Source organism: Halichoeres trimaculatus, unplaced genomic scaffold (genome assembly GCF_033239565.1).
Source record: "Halichoeres trimaculatus isolate MK-OKI-2021-1 unplaced genomic scaffold, fHalTri1.1 fHalTri1_scaffold_4, whole genome shotgun sequence".
In the NCBI taxonomy this organism is placed as follows: domain Eukaryota; kingdom Metazoa; phylum Chordata; class Actinopteri; order Labriformes; family Labridae; genus Halichoeres; species Halichoeres trimaculatus.
The window spans coordinates 27,530,757-27,550,380 of record NW_027437182.1 but is presented as its reverse complement, the minus strand read 5'-3'; the positions used below and the strand labels follow the sequence as shown (position 1 = coordinate 27,550,380).

Here is a 19,624-nt window from a genome sequence, read left to right as displayed (position 1 = left end):
TCAGGTGAGGAGGTAAAATAAGAACAGAGTGAGATCAAGAGAGGTTAATAGGATTGTCAATGAATCATATGATCAGTGAAAACAAACGCAGTGAAACAAAACAATTTCACAGACTATAACACACAATGTCTTTATCTTTACACCCTGGTCTAAGGATGTTGCAGTCAGTGTGTCAGACTAAGATGAGACAAAAATCCAGATTTCATCTCACCTAACAACTATCTACTCATCTTGTCTGAAATGTAAATGTCTGACACAATCAGCAAAGCTCCTGTATGTTAGTAAAGAATAATGAAGGATGTGATTTTTTTTTTTAAGTGTTTTTGTGAAATACTGCCTCTGAATATTTGTAACACCCTATAGGTTGTGATTGCACTGTACTGCATTATATTTCTTGATACATATTTAAATTTTGACTGTCAACTTGTGCGTGTGGTCTTTAAAACACAGCATAGCATAATCGTCTCCTCATTTCAGATTTAAGTACAAACTGAATGACAAATTTATGAAACTTTTTTTTTTTTTAACAGACTAATCTCTATACTTATGCCCAAACGATGGCCAAGCAGGTCATATGAACTGAAGGATTTTAACTCTGACTGTTCCATAAGGAGTTCCCCACAGTAAAGATGTTAATTAGTGATAACAAATTAAAATTTCATTTTTAATTTCCACACCAAGAGATTTACAGTTTTGTCCACAAGGGTTGCCCTGGTCAACATAAATCAAAAGTTCCTCATTGTGTTATTATTTTTATGTCATTTAAAAGTGAATTTACACTGGTAAATCAAGACAATATCAGTGTTATTGATTAAAAATGATCATTTACTGAGTGTTTGTAGAGATTCTATCTGACCTTCTTCGGGGAGAGTATTGGTCTGTTAAAGATGCCTTCAGGTGCTGTTGTGTTTGCTATCTTCATATGAGAAGTCCATGAAAACAGTTAGCATGCACAAGTCTTTTGAAGGACTATTAAGGAAGAAATTTAAAAGATAAAAGATTTATGCAATGTGACAACATCAAGTCAGATAAAATCAATCTGTCCAGATTGTTGTCACAGTCTGGGTACAGGAGTGAGGTGTTTTTGACGTGATTCTTAAAGAATGTTTAATCCCAAACTTTGGTAGCATTGTTTCTTTAATTTATTCATCCACAGGAAACATACACTTCATTTATGTGTTTGAACCCTGAGGACTAGCGGTAAAAAACCATGTGCTCTTCCTGTTTCCCAAAACAATACTTCACCTGTGCCCTTCTTGTAGTATTCACCTGCCAGTTTACTTAAAGTGCCCCCTGTGGTGATTGTGTAAGTGACCAAAAACCATAAAACCAAAAATAACCTGAGTAAAAAAGCTCATACATTAGTTTTACTATTCACAGAAAGTAGGGTTTTGTCAGTCCTACGTAGGTCTCTAAAATCAACACTAACCCAAAATTCATCAGCTTTCACTTCCGGATAAAATTTTTATAATTGAACTGCTTATATGACACTGCTAATCATGAGATTTGTATGAAATGTAAAGTGTATTTTAAATATAATGCATTATTATCAAATTAACGCACAGACAGTAAACCAGCTTTCAAATAATTACTACAGCAGCAACACAACAAAATATTTACCACATGATCATTTTATTTTTTATTTTTCTTCTTCTTTTTTTTTAACAAAATATAATTAAAAACAAAAAAGAAGCAGGTCAAAATAGAAATTGCTAAGAGCAAAAGCAAAAAAAAAAAAAAAGTTAATAAAAGGCAGTGGTTCAGCGCCTTTTCCTGTCTTCATGGTCGTGTTGTGAACCCTCATGTAAACAGGCAAAGACCAAGCAAACAAACGTTGATTGGAAACCATCTTGGCTTTTAACACAGAGTACAGGACGAGCTCCAACATTTACAGACTGAAACATGAAATAAATATCGTCACAGATGGAGGGAGGAATGTGGAGCTACAGGTTGTTCCTCCATGTGATTAAAATACATGTGAAGAAAAAAAAGAAAACGGAAGTATTTTGACTTAACACACAGAATTTGTTATTCTAACGAAAAAAAAAAGAGAGACGGGTTGACAGCTACAGATGATGAGAAAGGGCTAAATGGACTCTTTTAGTAACACCTGTACAAAAATCTTTGAGAATTTATTATGCAGTTTTTTCAAATATATTATGAGACATGTTAATGTATGACCACATGTGAGAGTGTTCAGTAAGTTCAATTAGAGACAATGCATTAAGTCAGGCAGAGGTCAGTGAAGGAAACCTTTCAGATTATGTGAGTTTAATTCTTGATAAAGTTGGGTCTGTTGCATTAACTGACTAAAAATGATCAATGCTATAAATAAACAGTTAAACTTGCGACTGTGCTGTGTTGTCTTTCCTCATTTTGTTTTGTTTTGTGTTTTTTTGTGAAACTCTTTGAATTGCTGTGATGCCAAAATAAATATTTTTTTGTTGTCTTAATCAAACAACTGTATGTAGGAAGCCTATTGTGAGTATGAATTACTAATTGAGTATTTAACAGACTACAAGATCACTGCAGTTGCAGAACCTGTGATGCTGACACTTACCTATGTTTCCACTGTACATTTTGAATTCATATAATTGATTTCATTCATAATCTGAAACTTAAACCAATTCTTACTGGTGCTACATCAGTCAAAAAAAAAAAAAAAACCAAGACAAAACATGATCAGATATGAAAAAAGCATGTTACCTCATCTCTGTAAATCTTCAAATCAAGAACAACAAAGAAATATTCCAAAAAAAGCAGAAGCAAGAAAACACATGTCACAGTAACATGGCAGCTTCAAAAATGACACTTCTGTAAAATATTTCCAGACAGGAGGAGTGAAAAAGGCTGGAAGTGCTATCAAAAGATAACATAACAGGATGACATTGGAGAGACAATTTCAGACTTATTCAAGCACATTTAACCTTAATGTTTAAATTAACAATTAAAAAATGTTTAGGAGAAAAAAGTTTCACTCAGTGATTATTTCACGCCAAAAAAAAAGAAATCACTGTTTACAGAGACAGGTCGCAATCTGCTGAATGTACATTAAGAAGAAGTGATTGGCTCTCTGAGGAACGGTGAGTTGAAGACTAACTTCCACATCATGATGAGTTTACGTTAAAAGCAACAGTAGTTAGAGCTGTTGTTCACGATGCTTCTCTGCTTCGATGAACTCTTAAGCTCCCATCACCTGCACTCACCGAGCTGCTATAGAAATGAACTGATTACAACAGATTGCTGCTCTGCTGCAGGTTGTGGTAATAAACTGTTAATAAACACATCATCAATGCATGAAAGTAAAGATTTAAATACATTGGCTAACAACAGACAGAGGGTTCAAGTGTCCCAGTTTAAAAAGAGGGTTCAGACTGACCTGTGACTCCCTTACACAGGTAGTACGTCCACCAGTTTCACCAAGCTGGATAAAGCACTTCATGCCCTTTACTGTTCAAAATCTCAGGGCAAACCATTAAGAGTACCACACAGACAGTTCAGATTTCCCCACAAGCCTTCATTGTGTGATAGAGCGGGGATGCTGGACGGGAGAGGGGTGCAGCAGACTGCCAAACGCCTGGAAGTGTGATGGGAGGACAGCAGGTGAAGGAGGGGAGGCCAGAGGCAGGCTGAACTCCACCTGCAGCTCACAGGGGGGGACAGTCCCACCTCCCGCTGCACTACAGTCACGACCCTCGCTATCGTAAGGTCCACCACACATATGCAGCTGGTAGAAGCATGAGCCTGGGAGGTGAGGGTCGTCATGGCAGGATGGAGGACTCCCGCAGGCCCACAGGGAAGTCTGAGGGGACGACTGGGCCAGGAGCTGAACTGGAGCTGAGGGACAGGAGGTACCCGAGCCAGGATCCCTCAGGTCACTCATGGGCAGGAGAGAGAAGGGACAGGCAAACAGCTGCTGAGGACATCTGTCCCCACACAGGTCTGACAGCCCCATCACCAGCTCACCATCTGGACAGGCGCAGAGGAGGATGAAAATTACATGTTAAATTTCCTCCACTCCTGTCCTGCAATCTGCTACTGCTTCTTTATCTCTAATAATGTGTACACACTGTAAGTTAACAAATAACTGAGCTTAAAAGCATAATATGTTGCACTGTGATGGAAAAAGTGAAGTTTATGGAGCCTTAGAGGCAGAAAACAAAAATCAAAGTGGCTCCTCACTTGGTCATTGTGAACGATAACAACTTTAAATATTTTAAATGTGGTGATTTGGTAAAAATAAAAAATACTTGAATTAATTTTATCTCATGCAAAGGCCAAGGACAAGAACAGGTGGGTCTTTAGAGGTAATATGGCTGTATACAACAGCACTTTATCATAAATAAAAAGTTGTTTGTTCAAACTTTAAGTACTGAGTTCTTATAGTTGAAGTATAACCAACGGAGGACTATTTATTGGTGTGAAGGGATTTTATTGACACCTCTTGATGGAGTTACAGAGCACCTTTGTTGCGTTTTTCCGCATGGACAGCTCCTTACATGGGGTCATAGAGCCTCCTGTAAGTTGTCCAGCTCTGAGGACGGCTCACACTGATGAAGCTCAGGTTGTGGTTTCTTGTCTACCTTACTGTAGTTAAAAAGAGGTGCTGCTGCTGGAGGAGGAACCCGAGACTGGATAACTAACTTCACGAGAAGTATTTCTTCTTGTGATTTCAGCACAGCTAAGCTTGTTTCGTTTTTGCTTTCTTTTTGTTTTACCCAGCAACAGATGCAACTTAAGTTAAGAGGTAGAGAAACTTTGCCACTGAAACTGAAAACTACTCAAACAGTATTCAACAACAGGAACTTCCGAAAATGTTAGGAGTCACTTTCCACCTCTGATTGTCAAAAACAGTCAAGTTAAAGCAGCTTGTTCCCAATCAGTTTTGCCTTATTTACCTGCAGGCCCAGCCTGCTATCTGTGGCCTGTCTGGACCGAGTTCATGGCTTTAATAGAAAGCGGGGAGTCCGTCTGCGCCGTGGACGGCCCTCATCCTCTGGAGTACCATGTCCACAGATGTGCATGCACGCAACACAGAGATGTAGACATGCATACAGCCATGCACAAACACAACAGGACACACACAGAAAGCAAGAAAGTAGCAGGAAAACAAAGGAGGGGAGACAAATGTAAATATGGTTTGTGAGGAATATGTGAGGACAAAATAAAGTCAAACCATGTAATCAACAAAAAACATACAGTTGGCAAAAATAAAAACACAATGTAATTTTTAAACACGTTTGACATTTTATGTGAATGGTTCAATAAAAAAAAAGACAGATGGATGGAGATCCACAGCTCACTGAATGTTTAAGGCCCTCTGTGTTTGGGATTGTTTCACCTCATGTGTAGAGCAAAGTGTTAAAAACTTGTTCTGCCTTATACTGCACACGTTTGATAAAGATGATAAAAATTCAAGGTCTTATTGCTTTGATCCTCGTATCATTATTATCTGCTCTGGTCATCTGTGAAATAACAAACGCACTGTCCTGGAGCACCACATCCAGGTATTCAAACCAACCATCAGGTGGACAACACCTGTAAATGTTACCTTGTTTTTCCACGTCCAGGTTTGATTGTGGAGGTAATGGGGACTCGAGCTGCCCGGTAGAGCTGTGAGACAACAAGCCTGAAGAATTGTTGCTACCTTCAAGATCCCCAACTTCCCCATCCTGCTCTCCATCCTCCCTGCAACACACAACACAAACACTGTCACAAAACAAGACTGTGCATTGACAGTGAAAAGCTGGAGTGGGTGGAAAAACTTCAAAATACATTTTTCAGACTGAACACACAAAGAGCCAAGACTGGGCTGCACATTCCTAAATGCAGCCTGTTTGAAGACTTACATGCCAGTAAACAAACCCTGGATGTGTTGGCTTAAGATTGACCCCTCTTCCTGGGAATATTCATCCACACTTTTACCATTCAGAGTGACTTCAACGTAATTTGTCAAATGTTTCTTTTGTAAGTACTCACATGCTCCCTGATTGCAGGTTGTACTTCCTGCGGCTGAGCCTGGTGGCCTGTTGGGTGAAGTACTCATGGCGTTCAGACTTCTTCCACATGTAGTAATACTCCACACACTCCCCAACAGAGCGTGTTCGTACCTAAGGAAGAGAGGGAAAAGTTTTCCATCAGGCAGGTTTGAAAAGTAAAAACTTCTTCTTGTGTCATCATCATGAATACTCACCTTATTAGCCTGAATAAGGTGGAAGTTTTTCCCGTAAACTCGATAACCCTGCTCAAAGCTCCTACACTCCTCCTCACTCCAGGCACAAAGCTCCTCTAAGGAAATAAAACAGGCAGAAATTTGAGTTCAAGTTTGGGATTTTTAAAACTTTTTCTTTTTAATTTTTCTTAACCCGTCATATATTACCATGGATTTGTGCTATCACAAAGTGGAGCTTTAACTTCAGCACTTGACGTCCACATTTGACCTGAATTTTGTTTTTATTAAGTCCACTATGGATAGAGTCAAAGGTGATTTGGTAAAAGGGCTGCAGCCAAGGCTCTCTGGCATAGCAGTGGGTAGTTTATCCACTCCAATCCAAACAAAGATCTTGGATTTAAACTGAAGCCTCGTGGCTGAACAAGAGGTCAGGAGGTCAGCTCAGCGAGCTGCTCCTCTGCTGTGGAGCCAAGGAGCAGCTGGAGTTGAACTGACACGGTATCTGATAAAAATTATAGTTTGCAGTGTCCTCCAACAGATTCACCAATATGGGTTCTCACACATGGGATCATTGTGCTCTGCAGATTATTGAACTCAAGGATTGAACTCAAGACTCCAAAGCTGTGGGAGGAGAGTGCTCATGTCCTGCATGTGCAACTCTACTTCACTGAGTTTTGAAACATGCAACTCTAAGGTTGTGTCCAAAATCATTCACTCATTCCCTACTCACTATTCACTGTGTAGTGAATTACATGTAGTGGACTCAGGGTATATGCTAAAATCCTGAGGTTGATTTCAATACCTTTTTAAGACCTTTTCAAAAACCTTTAAAAAAGTTTTAAGACTTTATCGCAACTTTCAGTTGTTGTTGGCATCCACTTTTTAACAGTTGTAGTTTACATTTTTACAGAAATGATGTAAGTTAAGAAGGAATAAAGCTTGAAAGAACAAGTCGACACTCCCACAACAAGAAACAGCAGTTATTCGAGGCCAACTTGCTGAAGAAAATGAGAAATCATTTAATCATTTTTAAAATTTAGGAGAGGTGCCGGAGATAGTGTGATTTGCTTTAATGTTGTATTTAATTTCTCTTTATGAAACTAGAAATGACGTTAATTTAAAGCTGGTGTTTATACCGCTCACAATCCTTATTGTTGTATTTTATTGTAACTAGAGTTTTATGTATTTTTTTAATTTTGTTCTTTTTAATTTTTGTATTTTTCTACTGACTCCATCAATTTCTGCTGTTGACACAACAATTTTCCAGTTTGGGATCAATAAAGTAACTCTAATCTTTTCTATTCTTTTCTATTTTAGAACTTTATCGGCTGAATGTTGAACGTCCCAATCAGGGGACAGTTGCAAGGAGGAAAATAAATATTCATGGATGTTTTTGGGGTCAAAGCTTGAATACCTATGAAACTTAATGCCTCATAAAACCACAATTAAAGACTTTTTAATACTTTTTAAGGGCCTTAATTTTCCCAAAATTGATTTATCAACTTTTAATACTTTAAGACCCCGCAGACACCCTGTTGACTATATAGTCAACTACATCAGCTAAATAAAAACAACATATCGGACACCACTCACTCACTCGCCAGCCGCTGGCAGTGATGTAATTACTCTCCCACCGCTCACGGATTGCTGGGGATTTACAGTTATAACTTTTCTGAAACACTGCAAAACAGTATTTATTTCAGCGATAACTGATTTTATACTTTGCGTATTTTCCACAGCAGCCAAATATGATAGAAACATTTATTGCACGATTTTTTTTGAAAAAAAAACTGTATATTTGCGCGGAACTTATCCTGTGTTTGAGAATTACAAGGTCCAGTGAATGCATCACCCACGATGAACGGTTTAGCGGCTAACGTCCGTGTTTGTTTGTTTCTCTGCTCGAAGTTGTGAGACGAGCTTGTCCAAAAGTTAAACGGAGAGATAAGTGTTATTCTCTGACAGTTTTTAATGTTGTTTCATCTTATCACTAATCATGTAATCAGTCATTTCTTCTGTTTGAACTACAATGCATAATGGTATATATTGCTCATATAGTGAGCATCACAAATACACAACTTTTCACAATGCATTGGGTGATACATTGAGTGGACTATATAGTGAATGACTATGCACACACAGATTTCGGACAGCACTACAAAATGGCGTATTTACTATATAGTGAATAGGGAGTGATTTTGGACACAGCCTAAGTGTTCTTTAAATTTGTAGACGACCAAATGTCTTTCAAAAAGGCTATGATATCCTCCCACAGACCGTCATTGCTTGGCTCAAATAAAATCCATCTGAGTCAGCAGCAAGGAGTTATTTAAAAATGTGATTTAACTAAAAATGTTATTATTTACTGTATCATTTTATCTATCAGTCTGTGCCACTGCTGACAGTTTTTGAGGAGTATTAGTTAAGGAAAAGTGCATCAGAAAGTTTCTCACCACTGTAAACTTTCACGTTGAAGTGTAATCGTCTCAGTGCCTCCTCTGCATTGAAGTTGCATTTCACTAGTTCATACAGCGCCTGAGGATCAAAGAAAGCAATCAGGTTAGATTTACCTCTTTTTAATTAACAGTACCTGGAAAACCTGAAGTCAGGAGTCATACCACCTAAGAGCTAAAGACTTGCTTTTTTTCTGTCAAAGACTGGTCAGAGCAGGAGGCATTGGTGAGTGCATTTAGTTGAACTATGTTTTTCATAAAGTTTATGTGTGAGTTAAGTTTGCCTCTCAACGCAACTTGACATAACCTTCCTCCATTCCTCAACACATTCAAACTACAAATCATTTTTATGGCTCAGCACATCATACTTTGCCGTTTTTAGTTACCGGACCTGTTCATTATCTTGGACAGTGTCTCCTTGTGTTTGTAAGCATGCTGCTCCCTCCTGGCTACGCAATCTCTGCACATACAACAAGAACTCCTCCACTTCCTGCACAGGAAGGACACCTGGCTTCCACAGCAACTGGTCCTCACTGCTGTAGGCTGAAACAACAAAGAAAGAAGAAGGAAGTCAAGACAAATGAGTGGTTGGAGAGGGGAGGAGATGGACCATAATAATAATAATATAAGATATTAAGGAGAACAGGTTCACACAACATGAAGAATATAATTTCATAAAACAGCAGGGAGATAATCTATGAAGTTACTAACCTCTTTCTTGGCAGGTATATGGACAAAGTGGAGGGATTTTTGCCTGGTACATGGAGCCCACCATGATTTCCTGAGAAGGAAACCAAAGAGAGAGAATCATAATCTTGAAATGTGTGGACCTTTAAGTCAAAATCTGAGCAACACAGTGATCTCAAAAACCACTAGGACAGTCTGAGGTCCAAGAGACCAACTTATTTTGGGAATCCATGTGGTTTTGTTTCAGTAAATCATTGCCTTGACAATATTTCCATGGGTGCCATCTTTTTTCATGCCAAACTAAATAGATGAATGTGTGGCTTGTGGCTTTGGTGTACAGGGTGGGCCAGAAAGATTTACCTATCGCAAAATTTCCGCACTATCCAAAAATGCTTGCAGACAAACATAACAAACATTGAACACAGTTTCTATACTTTATTCTCTGTCACCAAAAAGATGTACATCTCAATATGGCCGCCCTTTGCCTTTATCATATCCTGGAGACGACCTGGCACTGCCTGGCATGAGCGCTGCACTGTCTCTGCATCAAGTTTTGACCATGACTTCATCAGAGCTGTCTTCAAAGCGGTGACACTGCTGTCAGATACTCTTCAGACCTCCCTCTCCAGGATAAACCAGATCACAAAGTCCATTGGATTGATGTCCGGACTTGATGGAGGCCACATGTTCTTGTCCCAGAAGCCAGGAAAGTGCTGCTTGCACCACGCCTGTGTGACATTGGATGTGTGAGCTGCTGCACCATCTTGTGTGAAGACATACTGGTTTCCAAACGCGTTGGTTCACCAAGGCAACACTCTTTCTTCAAGCATTTGAAGGTACACCTGGCTGTTCACTTTCACACCCTCCTGAATGAAGACCAAAGGAGACTTTGAGCCATCAGATGCAGCAGCAGCCCACACCATGACTCCAGCTGGCTTCTGATGATGAAAATGAGCTCTGCAGCCTTCAGGTAGGTGCTGTACACTATGAGCATAAACCCTGTCATTCTGTGAGTTGACCACTGCCTGAACGGTGAAGATCTTCTCATCAGACCAAACCAGGACTTTGTCTGTGGATCTCCTGCAGCATCATTTTCTCCCCTGTCAAGCTGTTTTTTCTTAGAAGCGGCTGAAATCAGTTGTCTGTGTTGCATTTTTAGTGCTTTCAGTTTGAGATCCTGTTTGATGATTCTTCTCAGTGAAGTTCTTGAGATGTTCACTTCCTTTGCTGTTGCCCTCATGCTCCTGAGAGGATTCCTTTGGATTCTCTTCCTCACCATCTCAACAACCCTTTTGGTCCGGACTGAACGTTTTCTTCCAGGGATTGGCTTGCCGGTGGTATTTCCAGTCTCCTTGTATCGTTTCATGACATTGTAGACAGTCTTACGACAAACATTCACCTTTTTCATGATTTACATTGTTGTCAGTCCAGCCTCCTTCAAGGCCACAATCTGGTCTCGCTTACCTTTCGATGCCGTACTCGACAATCATTAGGAGTAAACAAATGAACTCAGGTACATCAAAAGCTATGCCTTTTAAGAGAAACTATCCAATATTTTAAGTTTCTACGACTAAAGCTAAGAAAACAAAATAGAAATGTACGATGCGTAAATCTTTCTGGCCCACCCTGTAGAAATGAAGTCCAGTGTCTTGGGGTTACTTAGTACAGTTAGTCCAGCAGTTTGGAGCCAAGAACTTCTCACTGTGCCATTCATGTGTCTGCCCAATGTGAAGGAACTACCACATCAAAAAGTGTGGGGCAAGAAGAAATGGGAAGATCCTCATTTAGAGATCAATACACCTTTTTGTGAAGATTTCATTTAAGTCAGAATTTTTGCTGAACCATTTTCTGCAGGTACTTGGAGCACTTTCCTCTCCCACTATGATACCAAACTGTCCTTTAATGTTCAGTATATTGAATGTGTCAGATTAAGGCCATGTCCTTACATAGCCAGGTATCTCAGAAACTGCACACATTTTTATACTTTAATTTTTAATTTTTATATTTTTATGCCTGTTGTCCACACAAAAACAGTTTTATGTCACTAAAAACAATGCGTTCTGAAAACTCCAGCATAAGTGAAGATATTGGAAAACTCTGGTTTCATGGTTTCGTGTTGAGGCTGGTTATAGAGTTTTCAGTTCTTGAACGTCACAGCTGAATATCAGGGGCTCATTCTGATTGGCTGGCACAAGTTTTACGTCTGAATAAAACTGCCAAATATGGGTTTGAAAAGCCTCAAGCTGCACTCAGTGGATTTGCCCGCTGTGTGTGGACGAAAGCATTTTTAATAAGGAACAAGGAAGCAATATTTGTTTTTTAAAAGGCCTCAGATTTAAAGTGATACTCCGGGATGGAACAAGTTGGGTCCTATCACAAGGTTTAGGTCAGAAATTACCCCTACAGCAGTGTTTTTGTGCAGCAGAAGCCCAGAGCACTCGCACCAAACACCCCCTCCCTGCTCCTCTGCCGGTTTCCTCTGCACTCAGACGTGGCCATATTTTACTTGACCAAAAACACAAATAAATGGACCCCCACTGAAAAAATCTGATATCTGTCTGCATTCACGCTTTATCTAGAGAATATTCAGCACATTACTTTCACACAAAAACACCGCTAAATAAGGCTCTAGTTCTCATCCTGTCATAAAACGGCGCTCCCTCCGCTGCAGAGCCACAGCTGGCTACGAGGTGCTCGCCCCTTAGTGTATCAGTCCGTGCGCGACGTGCCAGATATAAACAAACGCAGGTAGTCTGCCAGGACGAAGAGACATGATGAGAACTAGAGCCTTATTTTGCGTGCGCCCTGGGCTTCTGCTGCACAAAAACACTGCTGTAGGGGTAATTTCTGCCTTAAACCTTGTGATAGGACCCAACTTGTTCCATCCCGGAGTATCGCTTTAAAGTTGACTTCTCTGTGTTTCCAAAGGGTCCAGTGATCACAGGTTTTTGTCCACAGCTGCTTACCTTGTGCTCTTCGTTGGAGGGAATAGAGACATCGTCAGAGTCTTCATCTGATGAGCTGACTAGTGTGTCTTTGTCTTCACCTGAGGGATAAAATGTAAGATGAAAGCTGTAACAATCATTTCAAAGATTCTAGAAATATTTTGAATGCTTTTTTCTGATAGTCACAGTTTTTTTTAATCAAACATTATTCTAAAAATAAATCTTAAAAACTTCACAATTTCAAGTGAAACCCAGAAAATAAAGACATGGCCAAAAGATTAAAGAATGATACGAATATTAATTTTCACAAAGTCTGCTGCCTGAGTTTCTAGTACGGCGATTTGCATGTACTCCAGAATGAATTGGATCATAAATTTTTGTTTTTACCTGAGGAAACACTTCACAACTTTGTCCTGGTTGATGCTGAGATGCTTGACAAGGTTTTCTCCTCAGTGAGGTCCACCACATGTCTTTTAGATCCTATTCCAATCTGATTTTTTAAGTCATTTTATGGATCTTTTAGGGATGAGCTTTCAAACATGACAAACTGCTCTCTTCAGACTGGGGTCTTTTCTTTTGGCCTTTAAAGGGGCAGTGCTGGGGCCCCTGCTGAAGAAGAGTAATTTAGATACTGGTGATTTTAACAATTATAGACCAGTGTCCCACTTACCATTTATAAGTATAATTTTAGAAAAACTAGTTTTTATCCAACCTTATGGATTTTTAGCCAACCACAATATTTTTGAAAAATTTCAGTCTGGTTTTAAGATGGATCACATCACTGAGACTGCCTTTTAAATGATTATAGATTAAATTATGCTGGACAAAAGGCGACAGCGTTGGTTCTGCTGGATCTAAGTGCTAGTCCCACCTTACAAACAGGAAATTCATGTTCAGTGTGGACACCTGCTCCTCAAAAGTCCATAAAATTGCATGTGGTGTGCCTCAGGGTTCGATTTTAGGCCCTGTACTTTTTAACCTCTACATGCCCTCTCTTGGTGGAGACACGGAATCAACTTCCACAGTTACACTGATGATACAAAGCTCTACATCTCTGTGTCTCTTGAAGACATAAGGCCAATGAATGCTCTTTTTGGCTGCAATCATGATATCAAATCCTGGATGGCAGAAAATTTTCTCCAGCTTGAGTCAAAACTGAGGCTGAGAGAGAAACTCTTACTCAAACTACAGGCACTGTCTTTTAATCAATCACCAAAAGTGAAAAACTTGGGCGTCATCTTTAACTTTGAGCTGACTTTTATCCCACACATCAAAAACATGACAAAATTAAGTTTTTATCATTCAAAGAACATAGCCAGAGTGCGCCCCATTCTCTCTCGGGCTAACACAGGCGCTGATACATGCTTTTATTACTAGTCGTATAGACCACTGCAATGCCCTGCTTTCTGGTCTTCCCAAAAAGAATATTTCAGGTTTTACAGTTACTACAGAATTCAGCAGCACGTGTCCTGACTAGGCTCACATTACACCGGTTTTTAAATCACTGAATTGGCTCCCGTGTGCTTCAGGATTGGTTTTAAGGTTCTTTTACTTGTTTTTTTAAGTGTCTTGATGGTCTTGGGCCTTCTTATCTCTCAGAACTGCTTTTATCCTACAAACCTTCACGGACTCTGTGCTCCTCTGGCAGCTGGCTACTAGTCATTCCCAAAGTCAGGACACACACCCATGGGGAGGCATCTTTTCATTATTGTGGCCCCCACCTGTGGAATAGTCTGCCAGAGGAGCTCAGGGCCGTAGAGAAAGGTAATGTTTTTAAGAACAGGCTCAAGACCCACCTTTTTAGCTTAGCCTTTGGTTAGTATTTATTTTTATTATCTCCAATTCTTTTAGTACCCTAGGTTTCTTATTTCATGTTTATTCATATCCACCTTCATTATTTTTTAGACTTGTCTTATTCATGTATCCTTTTCTCATTTTTAGCTACCCTCAGTGTTTCCTCTGGGGAGCCCCCTGCGCTGGGAGTGGTGGTCGGCTGTGGTTGCAGGGGGCCTGTCATATTGGTCCTTGGTGGAGGGTGGTGTCTACTATACCCCTCCTATGATGGCTTGTGGTCAGGCCGGCTCTCTGCTCTTGGTGCAGACGGCCCCTCTAATGGTGCATCCTCCATCAGTTCACCTGTATTCAGCTTTATCAGCTTCATCTATGTATGTGTGTGTGTGTGTGTGTGTGTGTGTGTGTGTGTTGCTCTGGGTGGGTGTATGTAACTATTGACTGTGGGTTTTAGGGTGGGCAAAGGGTGGCATGTTTGATTGTTTTTAACTGCACTGTAAATTACTTTGAGTTACATATTTTGTTTGTAAAGTGCTTGATAAATAAAGTTTAATTTGGTGATTTGATTTGATCCACAGTACTGTGGTATATCCAGGTGATCTTATGCAAACGTCAAATGAACAGCAGTGGTTATTTTGGACAGCTGTGGCTCTAGCTTTATGCAACTCAACAATTCCTCATTGTAGATCTTCGTAGAGATTTTTTTGCGAGCCGTAGGCCACATCTAGCAATGCCTCTTGAGAATAGCAAACTCAAAACCAGTGTGTGTTATTTTAGGGACAGGGCAGCTTTTACCAACACCTCAAATCTGGTCTCATCGGTTGGACTCCACATTGGCTGACTCCTGACTTCAGTCAGCTCCTGAAGAAGTCATCAGCCTGGTAGTTTTCATAGTTTTTACACCCTGCACTGTGAATGTTTACACGGTGTGTTCAATATAAACATGAAAACGCATGACTATTTGTGGGGTATTGGTTGAAGCAGACTGTGTTTGTGTCTTGTTGTGACTTGCATGGAGATCAGAACACATTTTATGACCTATTTATGCAGAAATCTAGGTAACTCCAAGGGGTTCACATATTTTTTTCTTGCAACTCTATCTTTTGACAACCAAACTCTCCAATTATCCAAAGAAATGCAAAAACATGCCTCTGGTCAAAGCCATCGCAGGTGCAGGGTCATAAAAATGTGATATATATACAACAAGAATAATACATTTTAGAAAATGCTTATCCCTATTTAAACCCTTTGGAGCAATTGTGTTCAGTCCATCTCTCCATTATCTATAAGATACAAAGAGGAATGAACATGCCACAAATTTATGTTTTATGATACTTGTGGGATTAGTACCTTTACTGTGGTTCAAATTGCAGCTTGAGTGCAGTAAGGAAACTCTCCAAGTTCAGAAAACTTGAGTTTTTAGTAAGATGATATAGAGCAGTAAATTTGAGGACACAGTAAGGTCCCATATATTAGAAATAAAGATCCAGATTTTTCAAACACACCTTGTTTTTGTATTGTTTTCTTTTTTGCATTACCTTTGAGGCGCTGGAGCAGATCCGAGGTGTTTGAAGTGACCGATGGGGTGAGATCGTCAGCTGATGACTGTTCTTCCTCCTCCCCAGGGAACAGATCCTCAGCTATCTGATCCTGGAAAAAAAAACAAATTCATATCATCAAAACAGAACAGTACATCAAAGAAAACAACAGTTAAACAAACAGACGACTAAACATCAACAAATTGTTTTTGCAGTCTCGGGGCTGTCTCTCACCTTGTCAAGTGTCATGTCTGGCAGGCTGGTGGCCATGTGACAGGTCTCCTTGTCTGGATCTGATACTGTGTATCCGTACAGAGCCAGCAGCTCCTCTAAAGGAAGCTCACCAGCCTACAGACACAGAAACAGAGGGAGACATCAACAGGTGGGTTACACGTTCCTTGCAAGCAGTCCTACCACTCCACCAAAATACATCAGTGTTTACCATGATAATAAGTTTTTAACAGCACTTAAACAGAATTTGTTAGAAAATGCAGGAGAGGACGGTGAAACTAACAACAGTGCTTAGCCGTAGTTTCCTCTCTTCATTTTTGGGAATGAAGCATCTAAAAATGAACTTCTTTAAGCTGTGACAGATTTTCTCTGGCAAAGGAAATTCAAGCATTCCCCCCAAGTTTTGACTGTTCTTAAATTCCCCAATGGCGTTGGTGATCACTGTGGAAGTTGACAAGTTTGCATCTTAACTTTAAACGTAATTATATTTCACCAACTGAGATTCTTTCCACTTAGAATAAACAACAACAACAATAAGAACACACGGTTAAAAGAAAAGCTGACATGACAATTTAGTGATTTTAGGAAATGAGCCAGTCTATGTTGTGATTGGCTTTAACCTCAAGAACACATCACACAGTTATTGAATAACATAAAGAGCATCTCATTAATTTTTTTTCTTCAATTTGAGAGAAGAAATGCATGTAAAGGGTTTTCAGTGCATCGTGGAAGTGTTCAAACACTTCACTTTTTCCACATTTTTTGTAACAGCCCATACCAAAATGGAATAAATTCATTTTTTCCCTCAAATTTCTACACACAAAACCCCTAATACCTTCATGTAAAAAAGCTTTTTGAAATGTTTGCAATTAAATTGAGACTAAAAAACTAAGACATGAATCTTGGTTCACCACCTCCTGGCTAAGGCCCTTTCCCCTTGATTGCTCAGTTTAGATGAGCCGCCAGTTCAAGAAAGCGTCCTGTTGGTTCTGAGTTTCTTCCATTTACAGATGATGGAGGCCGCTGTGCTCATTGGGACCTTTAAAGCAGCAGAAATTTTTTTGTACCTCTCCCCGGATTTCGAGACAATCCTCTCTCAGAGGCAATTCCTTTGATTTCATGCTTTGGTTTGTGCTCTAACATGCACTGTCACCTAATAAGGGACCTTATATAGACAGGTGTGTGCCTTTCTGAATCATGTCCAATCAACTGAATTTACCACATGTAGACTCCAATCAAGATGTGAGAACATCTCAAAGATGATCAGTAGAAACAGGATGCGCCTGAGCTCAATTTTGAGTTTTGTGGCACAGGCTAATACTAAAGTGAATGTGATGTCTTAATTTATTACCTCTGTCAAGGAGGTTATATTTTCGGGAGAGTTTGTTTGTTTTTTGTCTGTGAACAACACAACTAAAAAAGTAAAAAATGTATCTTGCTGAAATTTACAGGAAATGTTCCAAATGGGATAAGGAAGAAGTGATTAAATTTTGGAGGTGATCTGGATCACCGTCTGGACCCATGACTTTTTTTAAAGGATTCTGCATTATTGTGAGATAGGGATGTTTTCACCATATGTGTATATAACTCCATATATATATATAACTCCTGGAATATGAAATATGGACTGGGCCATCATAATTTTCAACACTGTCAGGAAACAAATTATCGTACAAACCTGCAACTAACACCACATTGTAGCAGACAGTCTGCTGAAAGGGAGTATAACATTAAAGTAGGACTAAAGAGTTGGTGACAATCACAATATGCTTGGCGGAGGTCTGTGCTCTCTGAGTGCTTTTCTAGTTATTTTTAGTCAAATTGACTTATTCCATTTTTAAATGAGGCTACAACATACAAAGTAAAAAGTGAAGCACTGAATACCTTCCGGATGCACAATAATGTCTCCACAAAAAGTTAACCAAGGTGATCAGAGCCCTCAATGTACTAATGAAATACTGCACTGTTCACGTTTTTTTCAAAAGCAGAGAAGTAATTAGACTTTTCTGAAATTGGCTGAATAAATAATATTTGAGTGTATCCAAATTTTGAGATGCCATATTCAATTTTACATCACAAACTTCTAAAATCCTACAGCAACTAACTTTAATGTTTTTAGACACAGCTGAACTTGAGCGTACAGTGTGGGACTGCGTTGCCATCTTCATGGGGTGAAATTTCACCTCCAACTCCTTTAAGGCTTGTTGAAACTTCTGCTTCTCCTGCTGAGGGCCTTCATCTCTTTTCCTCATCTGCTCTCCTCTAGGCCACAACCTCCACAGTTATCTTCAGGGGCTCTTCACCAACCTGCAGACACACAGAGACACATTATTCTTTCACACACATGCATGTGAAGTCATGTTAAAACAGCAGGAGGGTGCAATACAATGGTAACACATTCCTGTGTGCGTTTGTGGCACACGTGCACACACAAACAACATGGGGGATCAGATAGTGGCTGATCCAGGCTCATCCCATTACACATCAGCTGACTCCTGACTTTGAAACCGCCCTTTTTGACTGCATGAGGGAACAAGTGTGACACCTTCAAGGGTTGTGCATTCATTTTCAGGCGCACTGTTTTCAAACATTGATGCATTTAATCTTATTGTAAAAAAAATTGCACAACTTGTTACATTTTATCTATTTTAGCTGTGATGCATCTTTAAAATCAAAACAGAAAAGAAACAGGTTTTATACGGGACAGATTCCTTTTTTCTTCAGTTTCTGAATGTCTTACATGTAAATTTCAGAGCAAAGGGATAAAGTCAAAGTATGACTCACTCCTGGATGAAGACATGTAACTTCAGGCCGCAAACAGAAGTGTAAAAAGTTCGGGTAGTAGCTCACAGGGCAGGCTGTGAAAGATGACAACAAACCCACCCAAGTTCAAATAGAGTGGTAACAACTACAGAGTAATATCAAACATCTGAAGACACATAAACGTGTGACTAAGTTATAAAAGTTAGTTGAAAGCTTAAATATTCATGCAACGTGCCTCTCCCAACCCATCGGGCGCTGTCTGTCTGACTAGGGGCGCTTTCCTGTGACTTGGTGCTGAACGTCTCTTCCTCTCTCTGCCTCTCTACGAGTGGCAAGAAGGAAATAACTAGTTCTCAATATTTCCGAAAGAGTTTACCGCCACCGAGTCATGACATGTCCCCGAACTTTTTCACTCAATCCACTTTATCGCCGGGACACACCTGAAATAGTTCAGCACCACCGTGTTAAACCCCGCCGGGCTCTCTATTGTCTCCCCGGCTTTACTATCAAGGCAGGGGGAATGGCTCTTTAAAGCCAAGAACGCGGAGAGCAGCGATACGCTGGAGAGCTTCTCCATTTCTCCCTCCGCTTCCCGGTCAAAATGCCCCCGTAGTGGGGCTCGTTCGGGCGGTGTTCAACAGCCAGTGAAAGCATCGACAGCCGTGTGTACTGTACGGGCTGACACAAGGCTTAAATACGATCCTGTTTCTCTATCATTCGGGTCATTACATTCCTCGTTTTCGCTCACTTACCTCCGCCATTCCGTTTCTGCGCAAGCTGCCTATTGCCCGGATGTTGTAGGTCTGCTCCTCTGCACAGCTCCGTTTATTGCCGCAACGATTCAGCAACAGCGAGTGAGCCACACCAAGGTGTTGAGTTATATTGACTTTTTACAATTAATTTGCCCTCTTTTGTTGCTCTCCTGCTGGTGTTCAAGAATATTAACATAGTTTTAACAAGTTTTCGGCATCAACTTCTAAATTCCGCTGTTATGGTGATATTTTATTTTCAAAAAAAGATATAGCAGACTTGAAGTTTGTTTAA

At 40.0% G+C, this 19,624-nt stretch overlaps 1 protein-coding gene across 2 annotated transcripts; it reads right to left on the bottom strand.

Annotated features, from left to right (window-relative positions):
• Positions 1-1,607: 1,607 nt before the first annotated feature.
• On the bottom strand, positions 1,608-19,405 carry mier2 (mesoderm induction early response 1, family member 2). Of its 2 annotated transcripts, XM_074669039.1 has the most exons (13): positions 19,333-19,405; positions 17,959-18,124; positions 15,821-15,934; positions 15,587-15,698; positions 12,279-12,358; positions 9,337-9,406; positions 9,017-9,168; positions 8,626-8,707; positions 6,194-6,288; positions 5,980-6,110; positions 5,552-5,688; positions 4,899-4,996; positions 3,837-3,969 (listed from the first exon to the last, which is right to left on the bottom strand). In XM_074669039.1, exons 2-12 carry the CDS (start codon positions 18,067-18,069, stop codon positions 4,941-4,943), a joined length of 1,140 nt encoding a protein of 379 aa, XP_074525140.1. In that variant the 5' UTR covers positions 18,070-18,124; positions 19,333-19,405; the 3' UTR covers positions 3,837-3,969; positions 4,899-4,940. The 2 variants fall into 2 exon arrangements, with proteins under 2 accessions (XP_074525139.1, XP_074525140.1); XM_074669038.1 differs by lacking the exon at positions 4,899-4,996 and having other exon boundaries at positions 1,608-3,969.
• Positions 19,406-19,624: the final 219 nt, after the last annotated feature.

Excerpts from the sequence above, each read along its gene's own strand:
- mier2 (XM_074669038.1), bottom strand. The coding sequence starts at position 18,069 with ATGAGGAAAAGAGATGAAGGCCCTCAGCAGGAGAAGCAGAAGTTTCAA. Across the intron at positions 12,359-15,586 it reads TCTGCTCCAGCGCCTCAAAG|GTGAAGACAAAGACACACTA; the intron begins GTAATGCAAAAA and ends TTTATCCCTCAG. Across the intron at positions 9,169-9,336 it reads ATATACCTGCCAAGAAAGAG|CCTACAGCAGTGAGGACCAG; the intron begins GTTAGTAACTTC and ends TTGTTGTTTCAG.